This window comes from Lepus europaeus, chromosome 10 (assembly GCF_033115175.1).
Source record: "Lepus europaeus isolate LE1 chromosome 10, mLepTim1.pri, whole genome shotgun sequence".
NCBI lineage: Eukaryota > Metazoa > Chordata > Mammalia > Lagomorpha > Leporidae > Lepus > Lepus europaeus.
The window spans coordinates 96399117-96424112 of NC_084836.1; the positions used below are offsets into that span (position 1 = coordinate 96399117).

The 24996-nt window shown below is 58.6% G+C and overlaps 1 protein-coding gene across 2 annotated transcripts in view; it reads right to left on the minus strand.

Annotated features, from left to right (window-relative positions):
* Positions 1-5550: 5550 nt before the first annotated feature.
* SMOX (spermine oxidase) overlaps positions 5551-24996 on the minus strand; it is a 34441-nt gene continuing 14995 nt past the window's right edge. The window contains exons 2-8 of one of the 2 annotated variants that reach the window (XM_062203910.1): positions 17711-17944; positions 14193-14419; positions 10392-10565; positions 9483-10242; positions 8764-8924; positions 6449-6538; positions 5551-6054 (exon numbers count right to left, since the gene is read on the minus strand). In XM_062203910.1, the coding sequence (XP_062059894.1) occupies positions 5917-6054; positions 6449-6538; positions 8764-8924; positions 9483-10242; positions 10392-10565; positions 14193-14419; positions 17711-17918 (1758 nt within the window). In that variant the 5' untranslated portion in view covers positions 17919-17944 and the 3' untranslated portion in view covers positions 5551-5916. The remainder of the gene's footprint in view (positions 6055-6448; positions 6539-8763; positions 8925-9482; positions 10243-10391; positions 10566-14192; positions 14420-17710; positions 17945-24996) is intronic. The other variant, XM_062203909.1, reaches the window with a different exon arrangement.

Consider the following 24996-nt stretch of genomic DNA (forward strand, 5'->3'; position numbering starts at 1 on the left):
AGCGTCGCCTCCCACGGAACGGGACTGGTCGTGTGGTTCCCATGTTGCCTGTGAAGCAGGAGACCCTGATACCTGGGGCCAGTGAGGGGCGGGGTTGGGGCACGGAGCAGCTGACCAGGGAAGCCGCGCGGGGGTTGCCAGGCATCACTGAGGGTGCATCTCTGGGTTGGCACCATTTATTTTGGCTTCTTTGTCGAGCGCGTTCATTCTGCAAATATTTATTGATAATCTACTATTTATGCCTGGCACTATGTTGGGGGAAGGTACATTCTAGTGGGCAGAGGGGTGGATAGACGAACACACAAATAAGCAAATGATAATAATCACATCATGGAAAGAGAATGGTTGTGAACAGGCAGGAGACGGCTCCGAAATGGCTGCCCAGGGAAGTGACAGATCTGAAAGCAGTGAGGCAAGAGCCTTGCAAATATCTGGGAGGGAGGAGGGAGACATTCCAGAGAGAACAGCCAGGGCCAAGGGGAGGGGGCAGGGGCAGGAGGTGAGAGCACAGGGAGTCGTGGGATGGCTGTCATTGGAGACCAGGAGGTGGCATGGCTGGACCCACACTTTTGAAAGGCTCCCACTGGCAGCTGTGTGCTGAGAACAGGTTGAAAGGCCAGGCATGGAAGAAGGGTCACCATGGCAGCGGGGCGGTAGGAGGAGAGGTCAGAGGTGAGTATATCCAGGGCTGTTTTGTAGGTCAAGCCCACGAGATCGCTGATGGCACATTTGATGATCAGATGTGGAGTGTGGCAGACAAGGAGTGGGTGATGACTCAGGGGTTTGCCCGGAGTCAAGGGTGATACCACTTAGTCATGGCGGGGGAGGGCTGGGGTAGATCAGACTTGGGAGGGAGCTAATAGAGAGTTGTGCGTTGGACATGTTAAGAGCATGGAAAGACCCTTAGGTTAGGTTATTTGGTTTGCTTCTCCTCGCTTTATTTTGGATAGCAGGTGCATCTCTGTTTTTCTCCAGGGGCCACTGTCGCTGGTCCACACAGAGCCATGGTGTGATTCTTGATAGGGATTGCATTATCTGGCTTTACCTGAGTAGAAGCAAGATAGTCGGGGATATTGGAAAGAGATCAAGTAAAATCAGAGACCAGAGCTGAAGCCCCTCTTCTGGAACTGATTTAATTAGGATGGGTCACAGATGACCGACGCCCAGCCCACACTAAGCAAAAGAAGGGGAGCCAAGGGCCCATGCAGCTGGAGAGGACACTGAGGAGCCCACAGGTGAGGAGGTATACGACACAGGGGCCCCGTGGCTGTGAACTGGAGATGGGGTGTGACGGTGGGACCCTGTGTGCCCCACAGATCTGAGACATAAAGGAACGGTTAGGTATGGGATGAAATGGAGAGGGGGGCACCCAATTGGGCAGATCCACTATCATACTCAGGATCAAAGATGAGCTCCAATTCCCTGGGTTCACAAAAACACCCCTCAAAAATAGCTTAGGAGCCAGCGTGGGGCTGGTGATTAAAACCTCCCACATCAAAGGACCCAAGTTTGAGCCCCAGCTCCAGCCCTGACTCCTATTTCTGCTAACGCTTAGGCAGCAGGCTCTGTCTCAAGTCACTGGGTCCCTGCCACCCACATGGGAGACCCAGACTGAGTCGCCCAGACTGAGTCTCTCTCAAGTAAATAAATATTTTTAATTTAAAAAAATCCCTGAGTCTGCAAAAATAAGCATGAACTTCGCCCTCCACGGGGGAGATCCGGGTCTGAACACACCTGCAGAACAGGTGCCGAACAGCGCTTTCGTAGTCGGCTGTCTCCAGTGTGGCAGGGTGGTGCCCAACCCCTTCCCTCCTATGCTGAATACATAGGAGGTATGAGGTGAGATGCCCGGGTCACCACAGGAGGGCAGTGACTCCTCCCGCGTGTGGGTGGTTTGACTGCTGTACACAAATCAGGAGACGGCTCAACTCACAGCCCAGCTGCTTATTAGGGGAAAACACAGGCCCTGAAACTCTACCATTAAGTCTGGGAGACCGTCAATTAGACATGGACGGAGCAGCAGCCGGCCTTGCTCTGCACCCTGGGGCTGCCCGAGGAGCAGGGCGAGTCCAGCCACAGGAGCTTCCCTCCTACACTCGCTTGGGGGTGGAGCAGACACTGCAGGTGGCTCCCGTGGGCGGTAACACACTGCTCCTTTGTCCCACCGCACCCCAGGCTCTTGGAGGAAGGCGGCTGAGGCTTCCATCAAATCACAGCTCAGTGCCTGACTGTGCCTGTAGCTCAAGACACCATCCGCCCCGATTCTACACAGAACCCCCTGCAGGGGAGAACTTGCTACGTAAACTCCAATCAGGCGGTGGCAGTGAGAGAGCAACTGTGGCCACGGGTGTTGGCCCAAGCTTCCCACATTTGCCACCCTGCAGAGCCCTGTGGAGTTCAGTCAACGCCAAGCCTGCTTCAGAAACTTAGTCGCGGCAGGGAACCTCATCCTGCGTTCCTGGCACATCTTGTCTCGCCTCCCTTCTGAATAGTTCCTTGTTCATCCGCCTTGAATCTGTCTCTTGGCGCTGTAATCCCTAAGTGCTTGTGCCATTCTGCAATGATGTGATGCAGAGAGCACACTGGGTGGGGGTGGGGGTTGACTGCTTTGGTAGACCCCAGGGTCACCCCTCCTGCACCTGCCCCTAGCTGGGTATCCCCAGGGTCCCTGGCAGGTACGCTCCCTACTGAGCTCACATCTGCAAGCTGTGCACATGGCGCTGCACAGCTGCACACATTCTGGAAACCTCTACCTCCTCTGCTGTGAAAACCCCCTAGCTCTCTCACGTGGCTCCAGGGGCAAAGAGTTACCCAGGGACACAGGCACTGATCTGGTGAATGGTGACGCCCTCTAGGAACTCCAGGCCAGTCCTTACCCCGGGGGCAGCCAGTGGGACAGAGGCAGGTCCCTCCCCCCTTTAGCTGCTCTCAGGAGGGGAGGTCGCAGCATCAGGGGAAATGAGCTGGGCCAGCACAGCTGTTGAGGGCTGGGGGCGGGGGCGGGGTGGCGTTTTTAGACTGTTTCAATTAAGTCACACACGCAGAAAGGTGCGTGAATCTGCAGCGTATACCTCAATGCATTTTTGCCTACGTATGAGGGGACCATAAAAAAGCCCATGGCGAAGTTCAGTTGAAAGACAAGGTTCTTGGGGCCGGTGCTGTGACATAGCAGGTAAAGCCACCACCTGCAGTGCCAGCATCCCATATGGGCGCCAGTTAGAGTCCAGGCTGCTCCATTTCAGATCCAGCTCTCTGCTGTGGCCTGGGGAAGCAGTGGAAGATGACCCAAGTGCTTGGGGCCCTGAACCCGCATGGGAGACCTGGAAGAAGCTCCTGGCTCCTGGCTTCAGATCAGCGCAGCTCTGGCTGTTGCAGTCAATTGGGGAGTGAACCAGCGGATGGAAGACCTCTCTCTCTCTCTCTCTCTCTCTCTCTCTCTCTCTCTCTCTCTGCCTCTCCTTCTCTCTCTGTGTAATTCTGATTTTCAAGTAAATAAATAAATCTTAAAAAAAAAAAAAGACAAGGTTCTTTTGATCCGCAAACCTTGAAATTCATGCACAGTTTTTCTCACCATACACATTTTCCAGCAACTTTTTGAAGACCTCTCATATGCATGGATTTCCAAAAGAAAAAGGAAGGACCCAAATGAATTCTCTTAAAGATTCATTTATTTGAAAGAGTGAGAGGAAGAGGAACACACACAAACACACACACACAATCTCCCATCTGCTGCTTCCCTCCTCCCGGCGTCACCACAGCCAGGAGCCAGGAACTCTGTCCTGGTCTCCCACAGGGTGGCGGGGCCCCCATTCTTGGCCCACTTTCACAGCCTTCCCGGGGGGGGTGAATCAGAAGCAGGGCAGCTGGGACTCAAACTGGCACTTGGGTTTGAGACATCAGTGTCACAGACCATGGTGTAACCCGCTGTGCCACAACACTGGCCCCTAATCTCTTTCAATTCTGTTTTCCAGTAGCTTTTTGAAATCCCCTTGTACACATTCATGCAGCCACCACTCAGGTCAAGACAAGGAACAGAGGGCCGGCTCTGTGGCATAGTGGGTAAAGCCACCGCCTGCAGTGTCAGCATCCCATATGGGCACTGGTTCGAGTCCTGGCTACTCCACTTCCAATCCAGCTCTCTGCTATGGCCTGGGAAAGCAGTAGAAGATAAACCAACTCCTTGGGCCCCTGCACCCATGTGGGAGACCCAGAAGAAGCTCCTGGCTCCTGGCTTCAGATCGGTGCAGCTCCAGCCATTGCAACCATCTGGGGAGTAAACCAGTGGATGGAAGACCTCTCTCTCTCTCTCTCTCTCTCTCTCTCTCTCTGCCTTTCAAATAAATAAATAAATCTAAAAATAAATAATTTTTTAAAAGACACAGAACATTCATGTAGCCCCAGAATGTTCCACCACCCCCCTCCCTGCCAGTCCCCCCAACTCCGTTTCTAACTGCAGAGTTTGGTAAGAGTACTGAACTTCATGCAAAGCTAGCAACCATACATTCTATAGTCTTGTGTTTGGCCTCTCTCATTCAACATAGTGTTTTGAGATTAACCCACGTTATTAAAAATACATGTACATTTTACTCCATAGGTTGAGTATCCCTCGTCCAAATGCCCGGGAAGTGTTTCAGACTTCAGGCTCTTTGGGGGATTGGGAAGGGGACCCAAGTCTAAACACGAAATTCACTTATGTTTCACATACACCTTACAGACAGGGAGAGCTGAACGATGACTTTATCCAGCATGTTAATCCTGTGCACCACAGTCTCCTGGTGTGGAATCTTCCCCGGTGGCCTCTGGCTGATGCTCAGAAAGTTTCAGGTTTCGGAGCACTGCTGATTTTAGATTTTCCAATCGGACCGCTCAGCCTGGATTGCCACGTTGTGCTCTGTTGTGCCAGTGCCTACAACCTCCCCATCCACTCCACAGTTGAAGGGCGTTCGTCCCTGGTGACATAGCTCACTGAAGCCAGGAGCCAGGAACTCCATTGGGTGGCAGGAGCCCAGATGCTTGACCCACCTTCGGCTGCTTGCCCAGGCCCATCAGCAGGGAGTTGGATGGGAAGCAGAGCAGCCAGGACTCAGGATGCCGACATCACATCACCTTCCACTCAACAAAGCAGCAGCCTCTGCTCCCACACCCACCCCTGCAGCTGGCGTCAGCTCCTGGGAACACGGCGGGGGCTACTCTTAGGAGAACCCTCTCCCCCGCACCCCTGCCTAGAAGATGGCCAAACCACTTACCTCCTCAGAGGCTCAAAAGCAGCCCCGCCCAGGGCCAGCCTCCCCACCTGCGGCCAGGTGACACTGCCCACTAATGAGTCCCTCCGAGCTTGGAGGCAGCCTCAGCCCGGTCCTCCTCTACGGAAGCTCCCCCACTCAGGGAGGCCAGTGGTACAGTCCGGCCAGGGACCAGCAGGCAGACCCAGGCCTTCCAGAAGGGGCAGGGCTGGGCGGGAGCGACATGAAGGCGACAGCCAGAGATAGGTGGGGGTGAGGGGACACCCTTTCCATGCCACCCCCCCACCATGCCTGCTCCTAGGGGTGTGATTTAAAGACACACACACACACACACAGGTTGATGCAAACAGAAGAGAGAAGCTGAGGCGCACGGGAAGGGTCGCCTCGTTTATTATCCCAAAATGCAAAGTATTGAAGGCACTTGCAAGAACAAGGGGGCAGGGGTGGGGAGGGAGCAGTGGTCAAAGCACAGAGGGCGATCCACAGGACACACCTGGTCACAGCCCGGCCTGGAGGGAGGGAAAGCTACAGGGCCAGGTCTGGAGCCGGTCAGGGTGTCAGAGTCTACAAGAGATAAAAATCCACTCTACAGAGGATGAGGGAGCCGGGAGCCCACGGCAGTCACGAGTCAGCCAGTGGCTGCTCACGGGATGCTGCCCCGCGAGGCCAGCCCTCAGGGCCCCTGCTGGAAGAGGTCTCGGTACATCTCGATGAGGCGGGCGGCCTCGCGCTGGCCGGAGAGCAGAGCACCGTGGGTGGTGGAGTAGTACTTGCGGTGGGTGGCCTCCCCGGAGAACAGCACCTGCATGGGCTGGGCAGGGAGAAGCGGAGATGAGGGCAGAGCAGCAGCACCCCTGGCTGCCCCGGGAGCCCCCACCCACATCAGATGCAGGTATTGCTGCTTCCGCAGGAGGAGGAGTTGCCTGTCCCATCGGCCACTTTCCCCTGTGTCTTCCCTGGTCATCCAGGCTTCTGTTTTTGCTGTCCTGGGGCTGTTAGAAGTCCTGGCTCTGCAGTCTCTAAGGATCCTTCGGCCTCTTAGCAGTGAACTCAGGGCAAGTGGCTGAGCCTCCCTAAGCTTTGGTTTTCTCATCTGTCAAATGGGTACATCCCATCTACCTGAAGGATGATGTGAAATCATGTATCTACAGCATTCAGCCTGGAAGCATGTAGGCACTCAATAGTTAGGTGGGGATTTAACAAACCTTTATGCAGCCCCTATCGGGGTCCAGGGACTGTTCTGGGCACTTGGAAGCTAAAAGGTGACCAGGCTGCTGCTTTGTGGCGCTCCCCTGCTGGCAGGGAAGCCAGACAGGAAACCCACTTACTAAACTACGTCGTGTGTGACATGCTGGGTACTGGGCGAGGCACCCCCAGCCTACAAAAGAGGCCCAGCATCAAGGAACCCCACAGAGCTCCCCAGGGGGCAGGGCCTTTGCGCTAGCTCTCAGAAGATGCTGGTTAGCGGACGAGCGAGGACGTTTCAGACAGGGGGAGGCTGGGAGGGAGGCACCAAGGCTGGCCTCATGGGGGCAGAGGGGACCCAGGCACGGCCAGGGCTCAGCCTCTAGGAAGCAGGAAGTCCTGCTGCAGGACGAGCTCCGGCATGTGGTCTTGAGCCCGGAGCCCCGTCAGCTGCACGTGCCCAGGCGGCGGCTGTGGCCCCGACAGCGTGCAGAGCTCCTGGCTCGGCCGTCCCAGGAGGCGGGCAGTGTCCATCCCCGACAAGCCCCGGCCCACAGCCAGCCCCTCTTAGGAGTGGGGCTCAGAGGAGCCCCCAGAGGTTTCTAGGCTGGAAAGCAGCCTGCGTGGAAGCAGAGTACAAGCTGCCCACTGCCACAGCCACCCACTCTCCTCTCTCCTCAGTCACAGAGCCCTCGTCCTTGATTCGGTCCTCTCCCATTCAAGCTAAAAATGACATAGCCCAGCCTCTCTCGGAGCTTCGGTGTGATCATGTGACTGAGTTCTGGCCAACGGGCTTCAAGTACACTCTTGGATTGAGATATCCGATTCAGCTCCAAAGGGTCCCCTCTTTTGCCCATCAACCTGGCCCTTTCCCTTCCAGCGTGAGAGGCAGCTGTGAGAGCTGGAGCATCTGCTGCTTTCTTGGACCACAAGGTGGCCTTGAGGATGGGAGCCAGGTGCTAATGACACCTGCCTCCAGATTTTCTCTCATGTGATAAAGGTAAAAGTAGAGCGTGTCGAAGCTGCAGATCCGGAGGTACCAGAGCTCAGGTGGGGAGGTGAGGGTGCGGCCCTGGGCCTCGTCCTCCCACATGGATCGCTTGTTTAAGCCAGTTGTTTTGTATTTGCTTTGCCTTTTGTTACAGGTGTTCATCCTAACTGAGGCAGGTGACAAGAGGTACGCCAGGAGGGTGGCCATGGCAGCACTGAGGGCCTCTTCTGAGACCTCTTTGTCTCTCCCCCTCCACCCCCACCCCAGCACAGCCAGGCAGGCACAGGACACAGTGATGGACAGAAATCTCCACCAATGATGGGGCTCCTGGCTCCCGACCCAGTCCCAGCTGTTGGCAGGCATCTGGGGAGTGAACAGGCAGAGAGAAACTCGATTTATTGGATGTACACATGAATGGGATCATTTGAAATCTATTTCATGGGGGTCAAAATATGTAGAATTATTTCTTTCCGACCTCCTTTCTCTGAGTACATAATTGACATTACTTTAAGGAATGTCAATATTCTAAATTTCATTTTTAAAAATACTTCAGGGAAACTTATTTCCATTCAATCAGTGTTGTCTAATGGAACATTCTATGATGCCAATCTGTGGCTACACGGCCTAGTCTGGCAGCCATGAGCCACATGTGGATGTGACATATGCAACCAGGGAGCTAAACTTCAATTTATTGATCTAAATTCAATTTATTACATTACATTATTGATCTACATTTAATTTATGACATCATTATTAAGTTAAACGGCTATTACATAGCCTGGCCCAAAATACAACGGCTCAATTTTCATAGCCTCAAGAAAGGATTTAAAGTTTCAATTTAGGAGCAGGTGTTTAGGGTGGCAACTGGGACACCTGCCTCCCGGATCACCGTGAGTGGATTCCGTTCCCAGGTCAGAATCCTGACCCGGCTTCCTGCTGCTACTGCTCACCCTGGCAGCTCCAGGAGTTGGGTCCCTGCCACCCATGTGGGAGACCACGACTGTGCTCCCAACTCCTGGCTTCAGCCTGGGCCCACCCCGGGTGTTCCGGGCATTTGTGAACTCAACCAGTGGACAGATGCTCGCTTTCTCTCTTCCCCCACCCATCGCTGAACCTCTCAAATAAATGTAAGAAGCAGTTTATTTAAATGTTTCAATCTGATTCCGTTTCTTCTTCCGGCTGTGAAGTGGATGTTCTCTTCTCTCTCATGATGGGGGCAACTCCATCCCTGCCCCACCCTTGCACCCCTCGGTGGACATTCCACCCTACCCCCCTCGCCCGGGACCACACACACACCCCGAACAGCCCCCGGGGCCCCAGGGCTCCCTGCGCACCCGCACTCACCGCTGACTTGGAGCTCTCCGTGTAGGGCAGGGGCTTGGCCAGCTTCTCCACGTCTGCCCCACTCGAGCCCACCTGCGTGTACGAATAGGAGCCGCGGAAATAGGGGTTGCTGCCCCAGGCCGAGCGCAGGATCCGCCGTGGCTTGGGAATGTTGGGGTTCCCTGTAGGGAGTCAGGAGAGAAAAGGGGAGGCAGGCTAAGAAATGGCTGTGCACCCAAGACAGCCCTGAACGCACAACCCCACCCCACCTCCGGGGCTCCCTGGAGACCAGGGGCCAAAGGGGGAGACCAAGGACAGAGAGGAGGGGACGGAGGGGGCCACGAGCTGTGCACCCAACATCACGTGAGCCCAGCCGAGCCCAGCACAGCTCCCCACCTCAGGGCCTCGATTTTCCTGTCTAAAGAGGCATTCTAGACATGCACATTCCTCCTTGTCACCCCGGGGCTTCCTGGGAGGCCCTCCTGGAGGTGTGGGAGCCAGGAAATATCCAAGTAGAAGAACCAGAAAGGAAGACACACGGCCAGCAGTAAGCCAGACTGCATGGGCAGGAAGCTATCAGCCCTCAGAGAGACAAAGAGACACAGCACCCCATCCTTCTCCAAACTGGGAGGCACCAGCCCCTTGGGAGCCCATGGTGGCCGCTGCCCGGGCAGGGGACAGCAGCACGGGAGGCTGGTGAGGCGGGGGCCGGGAGAGCCAGCTCGGAGGCCCGGGCGCACCTGTGAACTGCCGCAGCACCTCCGTGCACACCTCGGCCACCGCCTCGTCGTCACACCTCTCCATGACGAGGGCCTCCTCGCCGCAGATCCAGCCGCTGAGCACGTGGCCGTAGCGCTCGGGCGGGTAGAGCACGTCGAAGCCGCAGATCTTGCGGTACCAGAGCTCGGGCGGGTAGGTGAGGGTGCAGCTCTCAGCCTCGTCCTCCCACACGAACTGCAGGCTGTTGCACTCGGCGCCCCAGAAGGGCTCCTCGAACTCCAGGAAGATCTTGTCGGTGGTGCCGATGCCCAGGCGGTGGATGGCGGCCACCTTCTCGGTGGGCAGGCCTGGCCGGAAGAAGCTGGGGTACTGTCTCTTGAGCACGCCCAGGGACACGGTCACAATCACGTGGTCGGCCGGGACCACCTCGCAGTCCTCGCACTCCACCATCACCGGCCAGCGCTCGTCCTCGTCCGGCCTGCTGCCCCGGGGCCCCTCCCCGCCCTGGCCGTCCTCCCCGCTGTCGTGATTGTGGTCGCCCTCGGCCCGGGGCTCGATCTCAGGGCCGCGGGCGCGGGCCGAGGCCTGGTCCCAGTGAATGCATCGGACGGGCTTGCCCAGCTGGATGACGTGGGCCGGGATGCCCTTGGCCAGCAGCTCCACAACCCGCATGAAGCCCGAGGGGATGATGTGGTGGGCGCCGGGGATCTCGGTCCACTCCCCAAAGGCACTCAGGGACACCTCGTCCATGCTGTGCGAGCTACTCTCGCAGCTCTCCACCTGCGGGAGGACCCAGAGAGCCGGGTGACCCCAGGGCTGGGCAGGGGCAGGAGCAGGACCCCCAAGCAGCTGTAGCCCTCCTGGGTCCCAGACTCCCCCAGAATCGGACGTCCTCACTCCGGCACCAGTATACTCGACAGCAAAGATACCTTCAGGTACTGCTGGATCATGGCGAGCTTCAGGCGCTTGGTGGCCTCGGAGTCGTCAGGGTCAGCCCTGATGCGGTTGCGCACCTCCTCCCGGGTGAACACCCCCACGCTGTTCTGACTCTCAGCGTTGACTGGTTTACCGTGCCGGAAGAACTCCTGGGTCATGTTATAGACCTGCCAGAGAGAGCCCGGGACGCTGAAAATGCATACCCTCCCCCCACCTCTGTCTCAGAGAGTGGGGCCCTGGCCCGAACGTGGCCGGCTCCCAGATGCCCCAAGCTGGGCTGACCTCTGCGCCCAGGCTGCACCCCCAGAGGCAAGGCAAAGGCGGGGCGAGCTGCCCTGGCTTGGAACCCAGTGACCCACGTGGTGCCTGCACTGTCTGTGGGGGAAGCACTGCCTTCCCTCCCCGGCCCTGTGGGCTCTGCAGGAGCTCCACCTGCCAGTTTACAAGACCCAAGGATCCGGGCCAGCGCTGTGGCATAGCAGGTAAAGCTGCTGTCTGCAGCGCCAACATCCCATATGGATGCCGGTTCAAGACCAGCTCCACTTCCGATCCAGCTCTCTGCTATGGCCTGGGAAAGCATAAGATGGCCCAAGTGCTTGGGCCCCTGCACCCATGTGGGAGACCTGGAAGAGGCTCCCAGCTCCTGGATTTGGATTGGCACAGCTCTAGCCACTGCGGCCATTTGGGGAGTAAACCAGCAGATGGAAGACCTCTCTCTCTCTCTCTCTCTCTCTCTGCCTCTGCTTCTCTGTAACTCTGCCTTTCAAATAAATAAATAAATCTCTAAAAAAGAAAAAAAAAAGACCCAAGCACTTGGGCCCTCCCTTGCCACCCGAGAGAGCAGCCTGGAGCTGGGCCCAACCAGTGCTGGGGGCACAGAGGGCAGAAGGCGCGTGAAATGTGGTCCCTGGGAGATGCCTCCCTGGCCATGCCCGGGGCCGTGCAAAGCACCCCTTTACTCCCGGCCTCCGATACTCCCGGAGACACAGCTCAGCAGCAGCTGCAAGCCCCTGGGGAACAGGGTCCTTCTGCCTCCCCTCCGGCCTGCTCGATGACCCCCACCCCATGCTGGGCAGGCCTGGGGTCCCCAGAGAAGGTCTGAGCCCCAGCATTCACTGAGCACACACTGACTGGGCTCGGGGCTCTGCCCAGGCAGTAGCGGCGGGCATGACAGACACAGCCCCCTGCCCGGCCCCACCCAGGCTGGGCAGACATTCTAGAACCACGCAGCTTCCAGGGGCTGCGCTGCCACGGGGAAGAGCCAGGCTGCTGAGAGGCACCAAGGGGCCCTGCAGAGCCGGGAGATGGCGTGGGCAGTGGGCGGGACAGGAAGGCGTTTCGGCGGGGGGGGGGGCAGCCTCACAGGCAAGGATGAGGAGCAGAAGGGAGAGAAGCTGCGGGCCCCCACCCACTGCTGTCGCCAGGACCCTGGCACGGGTCAGCGCCTTGGGCCGGCAACTATGGCTGAACTGATGGTGCATTTCCTGTCCGGAATGAACTGAGTGTGGCTCTGGCCCGTACATGTGCAGGAGACCCTGGGCGGGCCCTGGGGTCCCAGAATAGGAGGAAGATGGCAAAGCCACGCCCCCCCCCCTTCCTTCCACCCCAGGGAGAGGCATTCCCATGAGTTACAAGCGTCTCTCAAGCATAAAGTAGGAGGAAGAAAATGAGTGAAGTTGCTCGTTCCCCCGCCTCCAGTCACGAGATGCCAGTGGTTGGCCTTAACTGGAGCCCTCAGCAAATTCCTCACCCAGGCCCTCTGCCAAGCAGTCAGGCTCTCACCCCTGCCCGGCCCCGGCTCTTCCCCTGGGTGGCAAGCGACACGGCAGCCAGTCCTTAGCCCACGTGCCTGTGTGAGTCCCGTGTGGCCCTCCAACTAGAACAGCCGTCACTGAACCTGAGTTTGTCACGTGGATATGGTCTCCTCTCCAGCTTCCTAATGTGACTTAGGGTAAATGGGACAGGTCTGTGACAGCCCATAATACCCCGGTTCTCATTAAGAGCTCTTCAGTGGGATCACATTTAATCCTCCTCCTAGGAAGTAGGAACAGCCATACCCATTTCACAGATAAGGAAAAGGCAGGCCCAAGAAGGCCCAATAACCTGCTCAGGATTACACAGCTCGTAAACGGTAGGACTGGTGTTTGCATCCAGGTCATCTTACTCCAGAGACGAGGCTCTATGACGCCAGCCTACAAACTCACGTGTCCATTTATAACCAGAGCACATTTATAATAAGCACAATACATTCATGAGTGACCCATCAGTCAGCATCTTTGGGGTCACACAATTGATTGAGTCACCCTCAGGCAGGACATCGCTGGTGGAGTCCACGAGAGTATCTAGACCGTAGGGTGCTGAGTCTTCCTTCTAACCCCCCAACCCAGGGTGATGACTCACCTTATCCACTCCATCTCCGTCACTCAGACGCTGGTGGGGACAGACTCACTCCCAGGCCCTGACAGTCATTCTCTGGGAGCACCTGTGCTTGAAGCACTCCAAACAAACCCAGGTCACTGCTCCTTGCCCATGCCCAAGAGAGCAGAAAACGCCCTGTGGCGAGGCCGTCAGGTGATGAATGATAAGCTAGCAGAAGTCAGGGCCTACAGGCACCCTGCTTGTTCAAGGCACCATGAGAAAAGACTAAAAACTAAGACACAAGACAAGGATGCGTGCGCCGTTGCCACTTCTACACAACACTGAGTACTTGGATACAAAGCAGCACAATAAGACAAGAAAAACATCATCTAAAGCTGTCTTATTCAATTCAGTAGCCCCTGAGGCAACCCAATAAACAAAATGAAACATTTAGTCCGTCAGCTTCCTTGGCTACGTCTCAAGAGCTCGAGAGAAAGGCGTGGTGTGTGGCCACCACACCGCATGGCGCAGGTCTTAGAACTCCCCATCAGGACAGGTGTTCGACCCAGCGGTTAGGATACTCGTGCTGCACACCAGAGGACCTGGGTTTGAGTTCTGGCTCCAGCTCTCAATTCCCTGGGAGGCTGCAGGGGATGACCCAAGCAGTTGGGTCCCTGCCACCCACATGGGACACCTGGACGGAGTTTCCCAGGTCGCAGCCTCCGCCTGGCCCAGCCCAGCCATTTGGGCATCTGGAGAGTGAGCCAGCAATGTGGGACCTCTTCCTCTCTCCCCCTCTCCAGCTCCTGTCTTTCCCTCTCTTGCTGCTTCCCTGCTTCTTAAATGATATATTTTTTTAATTTGTAAAAAATAAATCATTAAATAAATAAATAAGTAATAAATAAAGCATCTTCAAACATTGTGGAAAGTTTTATTGGGCAATGCTGGTCTAAGGGTTAGGAAGGGAATGATTCTCACTTTTCGGTTTAGGGTTACATACAGAAAATCCCAAAATCTTCTCAGGGTATAATTAACACAACAGATACACTATTGGAATTAAAATGGTAATTCAGCAAAATCCATACATAAAAGTCAGTTATATTTCTATAAACCAGCAATAATTAGAAGATGAAGTTTTTAAAAAAATGACCTCTGATAAGAATATCCAAAACCAACACCAGCCACAACAACTACCACCCAAGTAGCCAGTGACAAATCAAACAAAACATGTTTAGGCCTTTTCTGGAGGAACCTTTAATCCTGTGAATCGGAGGACACCTGCCGAGAACCCTCCCCAAACCCCTCCCCCGCATTTCACCTCACCTTGTGCTGTTGTTCCAAATGCAGAGCCCAGGGAGCAGGGAGCCTGCAAAGCCACCACCGGGACCACTCTAGCCCCCAGCAGGTCCCCGCCTCCCCCACGCCCCATGACTCACCTCGTTGTATAAATCGCTGAATTCCTCAACCACGTCCTTGGGGACCCTCTGGCCGTGGTTGGTAAGGTAGCAGGCCACGCCATTCTTGGAGTAGAGGCTGATGCGACCCACGCTGCGTTCCCCATCGGTCGTCTCTTCCAGGAGGCCGTTGGCTTCGGCTAGATGATAGACAGGGTTCCCATGGGAGCCATGGATCCAGGTGGCTCCCAGCTCAAAGGTGGCGTGTCCTGACGGCGACAAGGACAAGGCCCTCAGAGGGGCAGGGACTCTGCCTCCCCGCCTCGTCCCTGGCAGGAAGGCAGGAAGGGGCCCAGGGTTCCGGGATGGGGTCGCACTGCCCTGAATGGTGCTGGGGTTTGCCCCAGAGCCGCCTGCCTTGCCCAGTGGCCATGTCTCCGCTTCCAACCCCAGCTTCTTCTAAGACGACAGCAGCTCCCCCTTCCTCCCTGGTGCCTCCCCTCTTGGAGGACCCTGTGGGCACCGGAGGGCACAGTGGTTCCAGTGGAAAACCAAGGTGCCCAGCTGGCTTCCCTCTAATCCCTCAGCTTCCCTGGTGTCCCCAGAGGCTTTTTTCGGGTCAGAAAATGGCCATTCCCAGCCCAGCCTGGGTAGGAGAGACAGGCAAAGCTCCTCCCCAAAGCAGTCTCAGACCAGGGACAGTTCAGCTCTGAATCCTTTGGCACAGGGGCTTGAGCCCTGACAGCGACACTGGGGCGAGGGTTACTCCTGGGTCCCAGTTGGGACAGGCATGGGAACTGGTTCTACTACCCCAGCTCCAGCCACAGGTACCAGATCTGGGAGCTCCCTCTGGGCATGGGCCTCAGTTTCCCCTTCCGCAGGAACAGGGTATCCAAAGGTCACAGTAGGCACCGTTTCCAAGCTGACCCTACAGCACCCTGTGAGCCTCTGGTCCTGGCCCCCTGCTCTCCCTGTGACACATTCAGCTCCTCTCAGGGAAGTTGCAACAAAGAAAGGAGGATAGACAGGAAGTTCTCTGGTGTTTTGTTTTGCTTTGTTTGCAGGCATGATAAGTGTGGCATTTTTTCCCCCAAATGCTCAGGGTAATTCCCCCATCCTCGTGCACACACCCCTTGCAACGTGACTTTGCCAACATCTGCCCTTGAATCTGGGCTGCCCTGTGACTTGCTGTAATTAACAGAATGTGCTGCTTGTGGCTTCACAGCTTCAGCCTCAGGGGCCTCATGGCTTCCACTGTCACCATCCTAGAAGTGACAACCATGGAAGGAAACCCAGCCAAAAGCCTGTGCCCACCTCCAGGGACATGGGAAAGGCCTTCTTGGAGAGACTAGCCCCAGCCGAGCTGCCAGGTGGTCAAGGCCAAGTGGAAGATCCAAGGCAAGGCCAGCAGAAGAATCCCCTAGTTGAGTTCTGGCTAAATCGCTGACCTGCAGGTGAGCAAATAAGAAGGCGTGGTTTTAAGCTATTGCGTCTTGGGGCAGCTTGTTAGGCGGCAGTAGCTCTCCATTACACTTGGGCAGTGCCAGCACCCCTCGCCCAGGGGTCAGGTGGCCCTCTCTGTCCTGCCTCTGCTCTCCCTGGCTGCTTCTAATTAAACTGCTAGTTACTAAAAGTAACCCCCCATCTGCATGTATGTGCCAAAAGCCAGAGAAAATACAGTCAACCTTATGGCTCAGCCAGCAAGCCAGCATCTCCCGGGGTCTCTAGAGGGGAATGCACTGGCCCCTCCATCCATCCAGGACAAGTGGGCAGCCCAGGCTGGAAGCCCAGCCCTCTGCTTCCTGGTGGGCAGTGAGGGCCTGCAAGTACCAAACCTCCTTCTCCGCCTCGGGAGGGGGGCTCCCCAAAGCGTCTGGCCTCGTCTGAGCTCGCAACAGCGGCGGGAAGGGGACGGGCACTCTGGGCTGTGGCTTGAACCTTTCCCGGGCCCAGCGGAAAGTTCCAAGTCACAGGGCCACTGGGCAGCCTGACATGGGGCACATTTCCTGGCCCCCACCCTGATACTCAGCAAAAGCAGGAAGAGGTGACCAGTTCAAGGCAAGGAGCAAGGCCAGCACCCACCTCCATCTCCAGGGTTGGCCAGGAAGTGGGAGGCCCAGAGCGAGCCCCATCGAAGGATGCCTTCTCCCACACACCCCTCCATCTCTGCCAACTTTGCCACACCCCTGCATCCAAAGGGCACACCAGCCACCATTTCCATGCTGGCCCCATAGCACCGTCTGAGCCTCTGGCCTTCCACGCCTGCTCTCACCACCACCAAGGTCACGGCCAGCTTTGCGCACGGCAGGGCTTCCAGCCTGGGTTTCAGCCCCGCGTCTGTGCACGTGACACAGGCACACACACCATCCCCGCGTGGCAGGTGCTTCCGTATTCCTCACACTTAGCATTCTGTGCACTCCGCTCCCTCCTCCTCACCACTTACCCAACTCCCACCATCACCCAGGCCCACCCAATCTCCCTGCCCCGGGAAGCCTCCCCACCTGATCAATCGATCAATGATGACCGACCAGTCACATATCCTCGACCTCCCGCCTCCCCGCCGCTTCCCATCTCTTGCCTTCCCATCAGACCCGAGGTCTCATCAAGACCAGAGCCGCCCCCTTCTCTCAGAGCTTCCCCGGCTGTTCCCAGGTTGACGGGTGCGGGATGGCACGGCCACCCTCCTGCCAGCAGCCACTGCTGTGTGTGCTGGAGCAGCAGGCAGGCGAGCCCACGTCTGCCTTCCAGACACGGCTCTAGGGAAGGCCCCCGTGTGACCGACATCGCTGCGAGAGGAGAGCAGGTCCCTGCGTGTCCTCAGCCTGGCTGCTCGCTGCTCTGAGCAGGTGGGCACGGGGCTCTGCTCAGCCTGGCTGCCTGGTGTGGGAACGCAGGGAGACACAAAACCCACTGCAGGCTCAGCGAAACCACTCTTTCAAGCCACTACGCCCCGGTCCCTACCTGCTGCACCCCGCACTGCTCAGACCCTTCGCTGCCTGGGAACCCCGACCTCCAGCTGCCTTCCAGGTCCACTCCCTAGGACTCCCGGCAAAACCTGCCCAGCCCTGGGCAAGCCTCTGGGCTGGCTGCTTCCTCCTGGGGCCTCAGTATCTGCGACCTAGACAGACTCTCTTCCCAGATAATCCCAAGACCTGCACATCAGCCCCAGGGTCTCCAAAATCCATTTCGCCAATGCTAACCTGAGCTCCTGGTGCTCTAAATCTAGCTCTCGGTGTTGATGCAGTAACTCGCGCTCAGGAGGCAGAGGCTAGTGGGGACTTGTAGAATTCCCCCTCCTGTGAGACTGAAACTGGCCCAGCAGTGCCCAGCAGGGGCTCGGTTCTGGGTGTCGCCCTCCTCTTCAGGAGCACGAACCCCAGGTCACGCACCAGTAGAGGTCAAGGCCCCACCATGTACACCATGGCACAGAGAACTTTTGGAAAATGCACAGACAGGACACGTGGTGCAATTTTGCAAGGAAGCGAAAATATGAGACGCCAGGCAGGGTCCGCAGGTTAGGGGCGGTGGGAGGTGGCTGGGCCGGGCTGGCTGGCACTCACCGAGGTTCACGCTCTGCACGCGGCCTCCGATGCGGCTGGAAGCCTCGAGCACAGTGACATCGGTGAAGCCGTGCTCCAGAAGCGCTTTGGCCGCAGCCAGGCCAGCCAAGCCGGCGCCGATCACCACCACACGAGGCTGTCCCCTTCTCCGCAGGCCACGACTGAGAGGGTCATCCGCACTGTCGCCACTGGATTCACAACTTTGCATACCGTCCGCACTCACCTCCTAGGAACCTGCGGGCACAGGGGGTCACGGCTCAGCTGCCCAGCAGCCACTCCCGGGCGCCGGCACCCTGAGGAGCTGGGTGAGAGGATCCTCCTCCAGAGCAGAAGAGGCAAGGGAAGGTGGGAGACGGGGGGGGGGGGGGTGCAGGAGGAAGGGATAAGGGACGCAGGAAGGGCCTGATGCCTTGTGAGTCCCCACCGACAGGCAGGAGCCCCAGAAGTCCACCCGAAGCCCCCGGAACCCAAATCTGCTGCCCATATGTCCCCAAGTAGAGAAGAAATACCAAAGAGGTGACCAAGAAGGCCAAGGTCAGAAGAGAGTGACCATGGGGATGCTGAGGCAGGATCAGCTCACGCTGGCGTGGCTGCTGGGGTCCAGCTTGAGCTAACTCTAGGATGCTCACACAGGCCCCAGGACACTCACACCGACCCCAGGTCATCTGCACAGATCCCAAGATACTCACACGGACCCCAGAGTAGTCGCACTAGCCCCAGACACTGGCATGGACCCCAGGATGCCCACACAGCGTCGGACCCTCTGCTCCCCCTCCCTTGCCTAGCTCATTCTCTTGCTCTCTTGTTCACTCGAGCTTGCTCTCTCTCTCTCCCTCCCTCCCTCCCTCCCTCGCCCCTTCTCTTCTCTGGCTCTTTCACAGCCTCATCAGGGTGGCAATTTGGTGGGCAGGGCACAGTCCCGCCCTCCCCCCAGAAAGTGCCACGAGGCCAGTGTCCAACAAGCCTCTGCTATTCCTGGTAGGCTGTTTCCCCCAGCCACCCAGCCCCTCCGCCACCACAAAGCAGCCCGGAGCCCAGGAAATGGTGCGCCGTGAGGAGCTGCGGCTCCAGAGGCCAGACATCAAATTGACAGTTACACTGGGCCAGCTCACTCAGCCGCCAGACTCCAGGAGCCCAGGGCTAGGCTGGGGGAGGCTGCTATCCTTCCTTCCTAGACTGGCAGGAGAGTCTGGAGGTGCTGGGGGCCCACTCATCTCTGACCCTGTCCCTGCTCCTTCCCTGACCCAAGCCACTTAGACTCCAGTTGCCACTGCTGAAGTCACAGAATCTAACAGTGGATCACAGGCAGGTGGAGAGCTGCCGCAGGGCAGCAGATGGAGCACATATAAAAAACTGTGACCTGGGGGCAGGCACTTGGCACAGGAGATGCTCGTATCCCTTGTCAAGAGTACATAGAGGGGGGCGGAGCTGTGGTGCGGTGGGTAAAGCCGCCGCCTGCAGTGCTGGCATCCCATATGGACACCGGTTCTAGTCCCAGCTGCTCCACTTCCAATCCAACTCTCTGCCATGGCCTGGGAAAGCAGTGGAAGATGGCCCAGGTCCTTGGGGTCCCTGCACCCACATGGGAGACCGGAAGAAGCTCCTGGCTCCTGGTTTCGGAATGGCACAGCTCTGGCCATTGTGGCCATTTGGGGAGTGAACCAGTGGATGGAAAACTTCTCTCTCTCTGCCTTTGCCTCTGCCTCTCTGTAACTCTGCTTTTCAAATAAATAAATAAATCTTTTAAAAAAAGGAATACATAGGTTTGAGTCCTGGCTCTATGGCTGACTCCAGCATCCTGCTAACGCACACCTTGGGAGGCAGGAGGTTGATGGCTCAAATACTCAGGTCCCTGTCACCCACGTGGGAGATGCAGATGGAATTCCCAGTTCCTGGCTTTGATCTGACCCAGGCCTGGCTTTTGTGGGAATTTAGGGAGTGAACCAGCAGATGGAAGATCTCTGTCTGTCTCTACCTTTCAAATAAAAATAATTTTTAAAATAAACATATAAATCACCATCACCCATACACAGAAACCCACTCCCAAGGATCCACCCAAGAGAGACAGCCAACCTACTAAACAGACCTGATTTTTTTTTTTTTTTTTTTTTTTTTTGGTCAGGCAGAGTAGACAGTGAGAGAGAGAGACAGAGAGAAAGGTCTTCCTTTTCCGTTGGTTCACCCCCCAATGGCCACTGCAGCCGGGCAAGCTGCGGCCGGCGCACCACGCAGATCCGAAGCCAGGAGCCAGGTGCTTCTCCTGGTCTCCCATACGGGTGCAGGGCCCAAGCACTTGGGCCATCCTCCACTGCACTCCCTGGCCACAGCAGAGAGCTGGCCTGGAACAGTGGCAACCAGGACAGAATCCTGCGCCCCGACCGGGACTAGAACCCAGTGTGCCAGCGCCGCAGGTGGAGGATTAGCCTAGTGAGCCACGGCGCCAGCAAACAGACCTGATTTTAAAATTCACATCCAGGTTATCTACAGTTGCCAAAAGCCTGGGACAACCCAGGAAAGAACTGATAAAACCATGGCGCTGCAGGCAGCACATGCACACGACGGAATTCTGCAGCAGCAAACGGAGCCCCGAGACAGCCTGGCAGTGGCGCACATGCACCTCAAGGCAGCCAGAGACTACAGGGCACGTCCCGGGCGACATCCGGACTGCGAGGACAGAGGGTGAGCAGGAGGGGCAATGGCCAGGAAAGGGATGTCCTGCGGCCCAAGGGAGCTGTGGCTCAGTCTGAGCCGCGGTCACACGTCGGGAACACAGAGAATCGCTGAATTGTACAGTTCAGCTCTGTGTGATCCACTGCGAGTCTCCTGCGTTCCCGGCATCCAGAGAGCCACAGGCCGGCGCGCTGGCCTCCTCCAAGGTCTGACCGCTGAGCGGCCTGCACGCCTACACGTGCACGCGTCCCCTACAGCTAATGTACTGTCGGTTTGCCAAAAGGATCTATTGGGGGGGGTGGTTCGGGGGTGAGGGGACACGTTCAGGCCGACAAGCTGCTTCCCCCGTCACCAGTCCGCCTGCCTGCCGGAGCAACTGCTGGACCTGGGTGGGAATGCACCCCCGACAGCCCCCTTGCAGACCCAGGCCCGCCAGGCTCGGGGCCGGAGCAGTTCCCCAGACGGCCGGAAGGTGGCGCTCGAAGCCGCGCCCCCTCACAAGCAGCGTCCCCGCCAAGCCTTGGCCCGGCTGTCCGCGCGAATACGGCCTCGCCGGGGGTCCCGTGGGCGCGGCCCCCGGCCCCTTCTCATCCCCGCGAGGCGCCAGGTCTTGCCCCCGGAGCACGGGGTCAGGGCTGGCGCGAGGGCCCGCCTCCCCGCCCCTCGCCCTCTCCCCACCCCCCTCCCCAGGTTCTCCTTCCTGGCACTAAATTTAGAGGTGAGGATGTGGCTGCCCGCACTCGGCCGCCTGGCGGGGAGGAAGGGTCAGGAGCCCGCCGCCGGATGTCGGCCAGCCGAGCGAGCGAGCCGGAGGGCGAGCGGGGACGCGGCCGCGTCAGGTTTGTAAACACGCGGTGACGCCGCCGGCACCCCGCGACCGCCGACGTGGCGCCGCGCCCCTGGCCAGCCCCCAGCCCCCAGCCCCCAGCCCCGCCTCTGATGCGGTGAAGGGCGGCGTGATTCTCAGACTTGCTCCTGGGGGGCTCAGGGATGGCGGCGATGACCCCACGGAAGGAAGGAAGGAACGCCGCAGCAGCGCCTGGCCGAGCCTGCACCGTCGTCACGGGCGAACGTGGCCCTCGTCGCCGTGGCCGGAGCTCGGCGGCCCCTGCAGGTCCCTGGAGCGGGGTTCACCCGCAGTGGGCCGCGGGACATGGGGCAGCTCCTCCGCCTCTGGGACGGACAGGAGAAGACCCCGGCCTCCCGAGGTCAGGGCTCAGAGACTTGGAAGTGAAGACAGACATCACCCCGCGGGGGCTGCCAGGTGGGAGCCGGGGACACGTGGATCCCCCGCACCCCAGAGCCTCACAGTTCATCCCGCAGCCCTGTCAGCCCTCTGCAGACCCGCGTGCCCCCCAGGAAGCCACAGGCACCCACACACACACACGCACAAGCCCACAGATGACCACACAAGGCAGAGGTGTTCCCCGCTCTCGCCCAGGGGGCCCTCGCACTTCGGGGTCCCCTGTCAGAGCAGCCGAGGTGTGCTCCGAGTGCCTCCCCAGGCCTCTGGCGTCGCCCTCCCCCCGGGGGCTGTGTGTGGTGGGAGCAGACAGATCTCGGCGCGTTGCACCATCTTCGGTCCCTTGTGAGCCTACTTTTCCATACAGCTTTGAGAGCAGGCTCTGACAGCCGGCAGGGCTCTCTCCAGTGGTCCTGGAGCTGCCCGGCTCTCTCTCTCCGCCTGCCTTCGGGAAAGAGAAATAACATCCGTTCCTTGATCTGTATGCACAGGAGAAACAGAACACCCTGTACTTTTTGAGCAGATAAAGGAGAGAAGAAAAAAGTGCTGGCTCAGCCAGGCAGGGAGGAGGGGGAGGGGGAGGGGGAGGAGCAAGGAGGTGCCAGCAACTTGTTCTGGCTTCCATGGCAAAAGGGGGGTGGGGGCCTGGGGCCTCCTGCCCAGCGCCTGTGCCAGGGCCCACGGGGCTGTGCTGCCATGTCCCCAAGGAGGCCAGCAGGGTGTGCGAGTGCCCCCTCTGTTCAGGATGCCCCACTGCCACCCCCCAACCCCTAGCACGCGGCTTGTCTGGCTCCCCCGCCACCCAGCGCCCACACCACCCTGACTGCCCCTGGGAGGAGGAAGGCAGCAGGGAGTGGAGAGAGGGACAGAGTCGGCGAACTCCGGCCCCCAGGCAGGGAGAAGGGATAAAGATCAGGAGGCTGGAGACCAGGGTGGGCACAGCAGCTTCACCGGCTTCTCCGATGCCTACCCTCCAGGTTCGGATGCCTGGTCCAGTCCTGTTGCCAACCTCGGGCCCTGCCCAGCCCCTCCCAGAGATGCCCTGCACTGGCCCCAGAGCAGCGAGCACTTCTCTGTCCGCCCCCCCGCACTGCAGGTGAGACTGCGGAGTGCTGAGCGGTCCCAAGGCTCAAAGCCGGAGGCATCCTGAGTGGACGGCCTCCCATTACTCGTCAGGTCAGCCTCACAGCCCCCGTCACTGTCCCCTCCACCCCAGCCATGTCCCCGAGAGCCCTGCGGCCTCTCTCTGCGCCCCCCGGCCCAGTCTCACTCCCACAGCCCCATGCTCTCAGAGCTTTCCGTGCTAGCTGAGTGCTCCAGGCATGGGGAGGGGCCTCACAGGTCAGCGCTCTGCCCCCCCCCCCCCCGCCCAGCCGACCTCCCCAGCCCCGCCTCCCTGGAGGTGACAAAACGGCTGGGCCAGGTTCCCACATGCCAGGCGGTGGGGCGCAGCTATAACTGCTGGGCTGTGCTGCTCCACCTGCTTATTCTTCCCATTACGGCCACTGGCATGTCCCTCTTGCCAGTCCTGCACTGCCACGCCTCAGCCTGCCCCTACAACACGGGCATCTCACCTCCCGCTGCCTGCCTCTCAGGAGCGAGGCCCCGCTGTCACAGGGCAAGGCCAGCGTCCGGGCTGGATTGATGCCCCCTCCCGGAGGTGAACCCAGTGACCGAACTGTCACAGGGGTCCCCGGCCCAGCCAGCAGCGGGCGGCCCTTCCTCTTCTACACCGGAGTCCAGATGAGCCCCACTCCAGAATCCAAAGAGCAGCCCCCTCCCCAGCAGTAGCTACTGCAGCCAAATGTAGCCCTGGGGGCCAGCCCAGCAGCCCACACCCTTCCAGGGACGCATTCCACAGACAAAACCTTGTGCCCACCTGGAAACAGGTGACCCTCAGGTGTGCCTGCATCCCTGTGTCCTCCCAGGGGGCTCCCCACCCTCTCCCCAGGAAATAAGAGTAAGGCCCCCCTGGTCACCTCACTCCTGCCCCTCCACAGTGCGCCCACCCCTGCCCACCATACTCCCTCCCTCTTCAAAGCCCACATTTGCTCCCGTGAGCCTATTCATGGCTCTCAAACCCTATGCAGCAGGGGACAGCTCACCTGTACCCTCCCAGCCAACCTGGAGGACTTCATGTCTCCCCCAGCTCCAAGAGACTCCTAGTGCCCTGCCTCAGTTTCTCCTCAGACTGCTGCTACTGGGAGGGGCATGGCAGGAAGGACACTGGGGATTGGTCCAGGGAACATCCCTGGGCTGCCTGCAGGTCTGCCAGGGGCTATGGGTTCCCCAGGCCCCCCAGACAATGCAATTATTCTTCCAATGTTAAAAAACACCCAGAAATCCCAGACCAGCTGCTTTGCACGGCCGCCCAGACAAAGGGGCTCTGTGTCTGCCACAAGCCCCTCCCCCTCAACCCAAGTGAAAGCATGGGCCCCACCTCCTCCCGGCCAGACCCTCCCTAGCCTCCTCACCCAGGCCAGCCAGCCAGAGGAAGTACAAGAGGCAGGATATGCTGAGCCAGCCCGGCCAGCCAGGGAGCGGGCAAAGCGGGGGCAGGCGGGGAGAGGAAAGGACGCTGAGACTTGGGTTCAGGCCCCCAGCTCAGTCTCCCCTGGCCTGGAGCCCCCTACAGCTTCCCTTCTCTGGGCACTACTTGGCCAACACCTCTGAACTGACCCTGAGGACACAGCACCTGCTCCCCACCTCCTGGGCACACAGGTCTACGCCCCATCTGATGGTGACAGTCACCCTGCGCTTCATTTCCTCATTTGTAAAATGGGGAGAGGTACAGCCACCTGATGGGACTGCTTAGCAGAGGTCAGAGTGCAGCCACCAGTAAGGACTTCCCAATCGACAGGGACCGAGGTCGGCGTCACCCCTGCTAGTGCAAGGAGCTGACCTCGAGAAGGACCCGATCTTTGACCTGAACCAGAACCCAGCCTCATCCGGGACCTGGCTCCCCAATCCGTTACAGACTTGGCCTGAGCATCCTACCCAGCGTGGGGGGAAAGGGGGAGCACAAGAGACCACACCAACTCCACGCTCATGAAAGGGAACGGCACAGCACCCCCACCAGCAACAACCTCAGCCCCCACAGGCCGATGACGACATAGGAAAGGCCCCCTCTTCCTGCCTGGCACCTGGACTTGTCTCCAAGTGCAATGTCTTGTTACCCAGTCTCTGCCCCGAGGCGTAAAGTCCCTAAAAGCACAACTTTCAAAGGCTTTGAAGCCTATTTCTGGAGAAAAGAGGGGCGCCAGGGGCCCTTGGCAAACCTGTGCTGTATGGGAGAGGTGACCCTTACTCAGTGCCTGGGGACAGAGATAAAGACCCTGCCCCACCCCACTGGTGCACAGGGGGACAGGGGAGC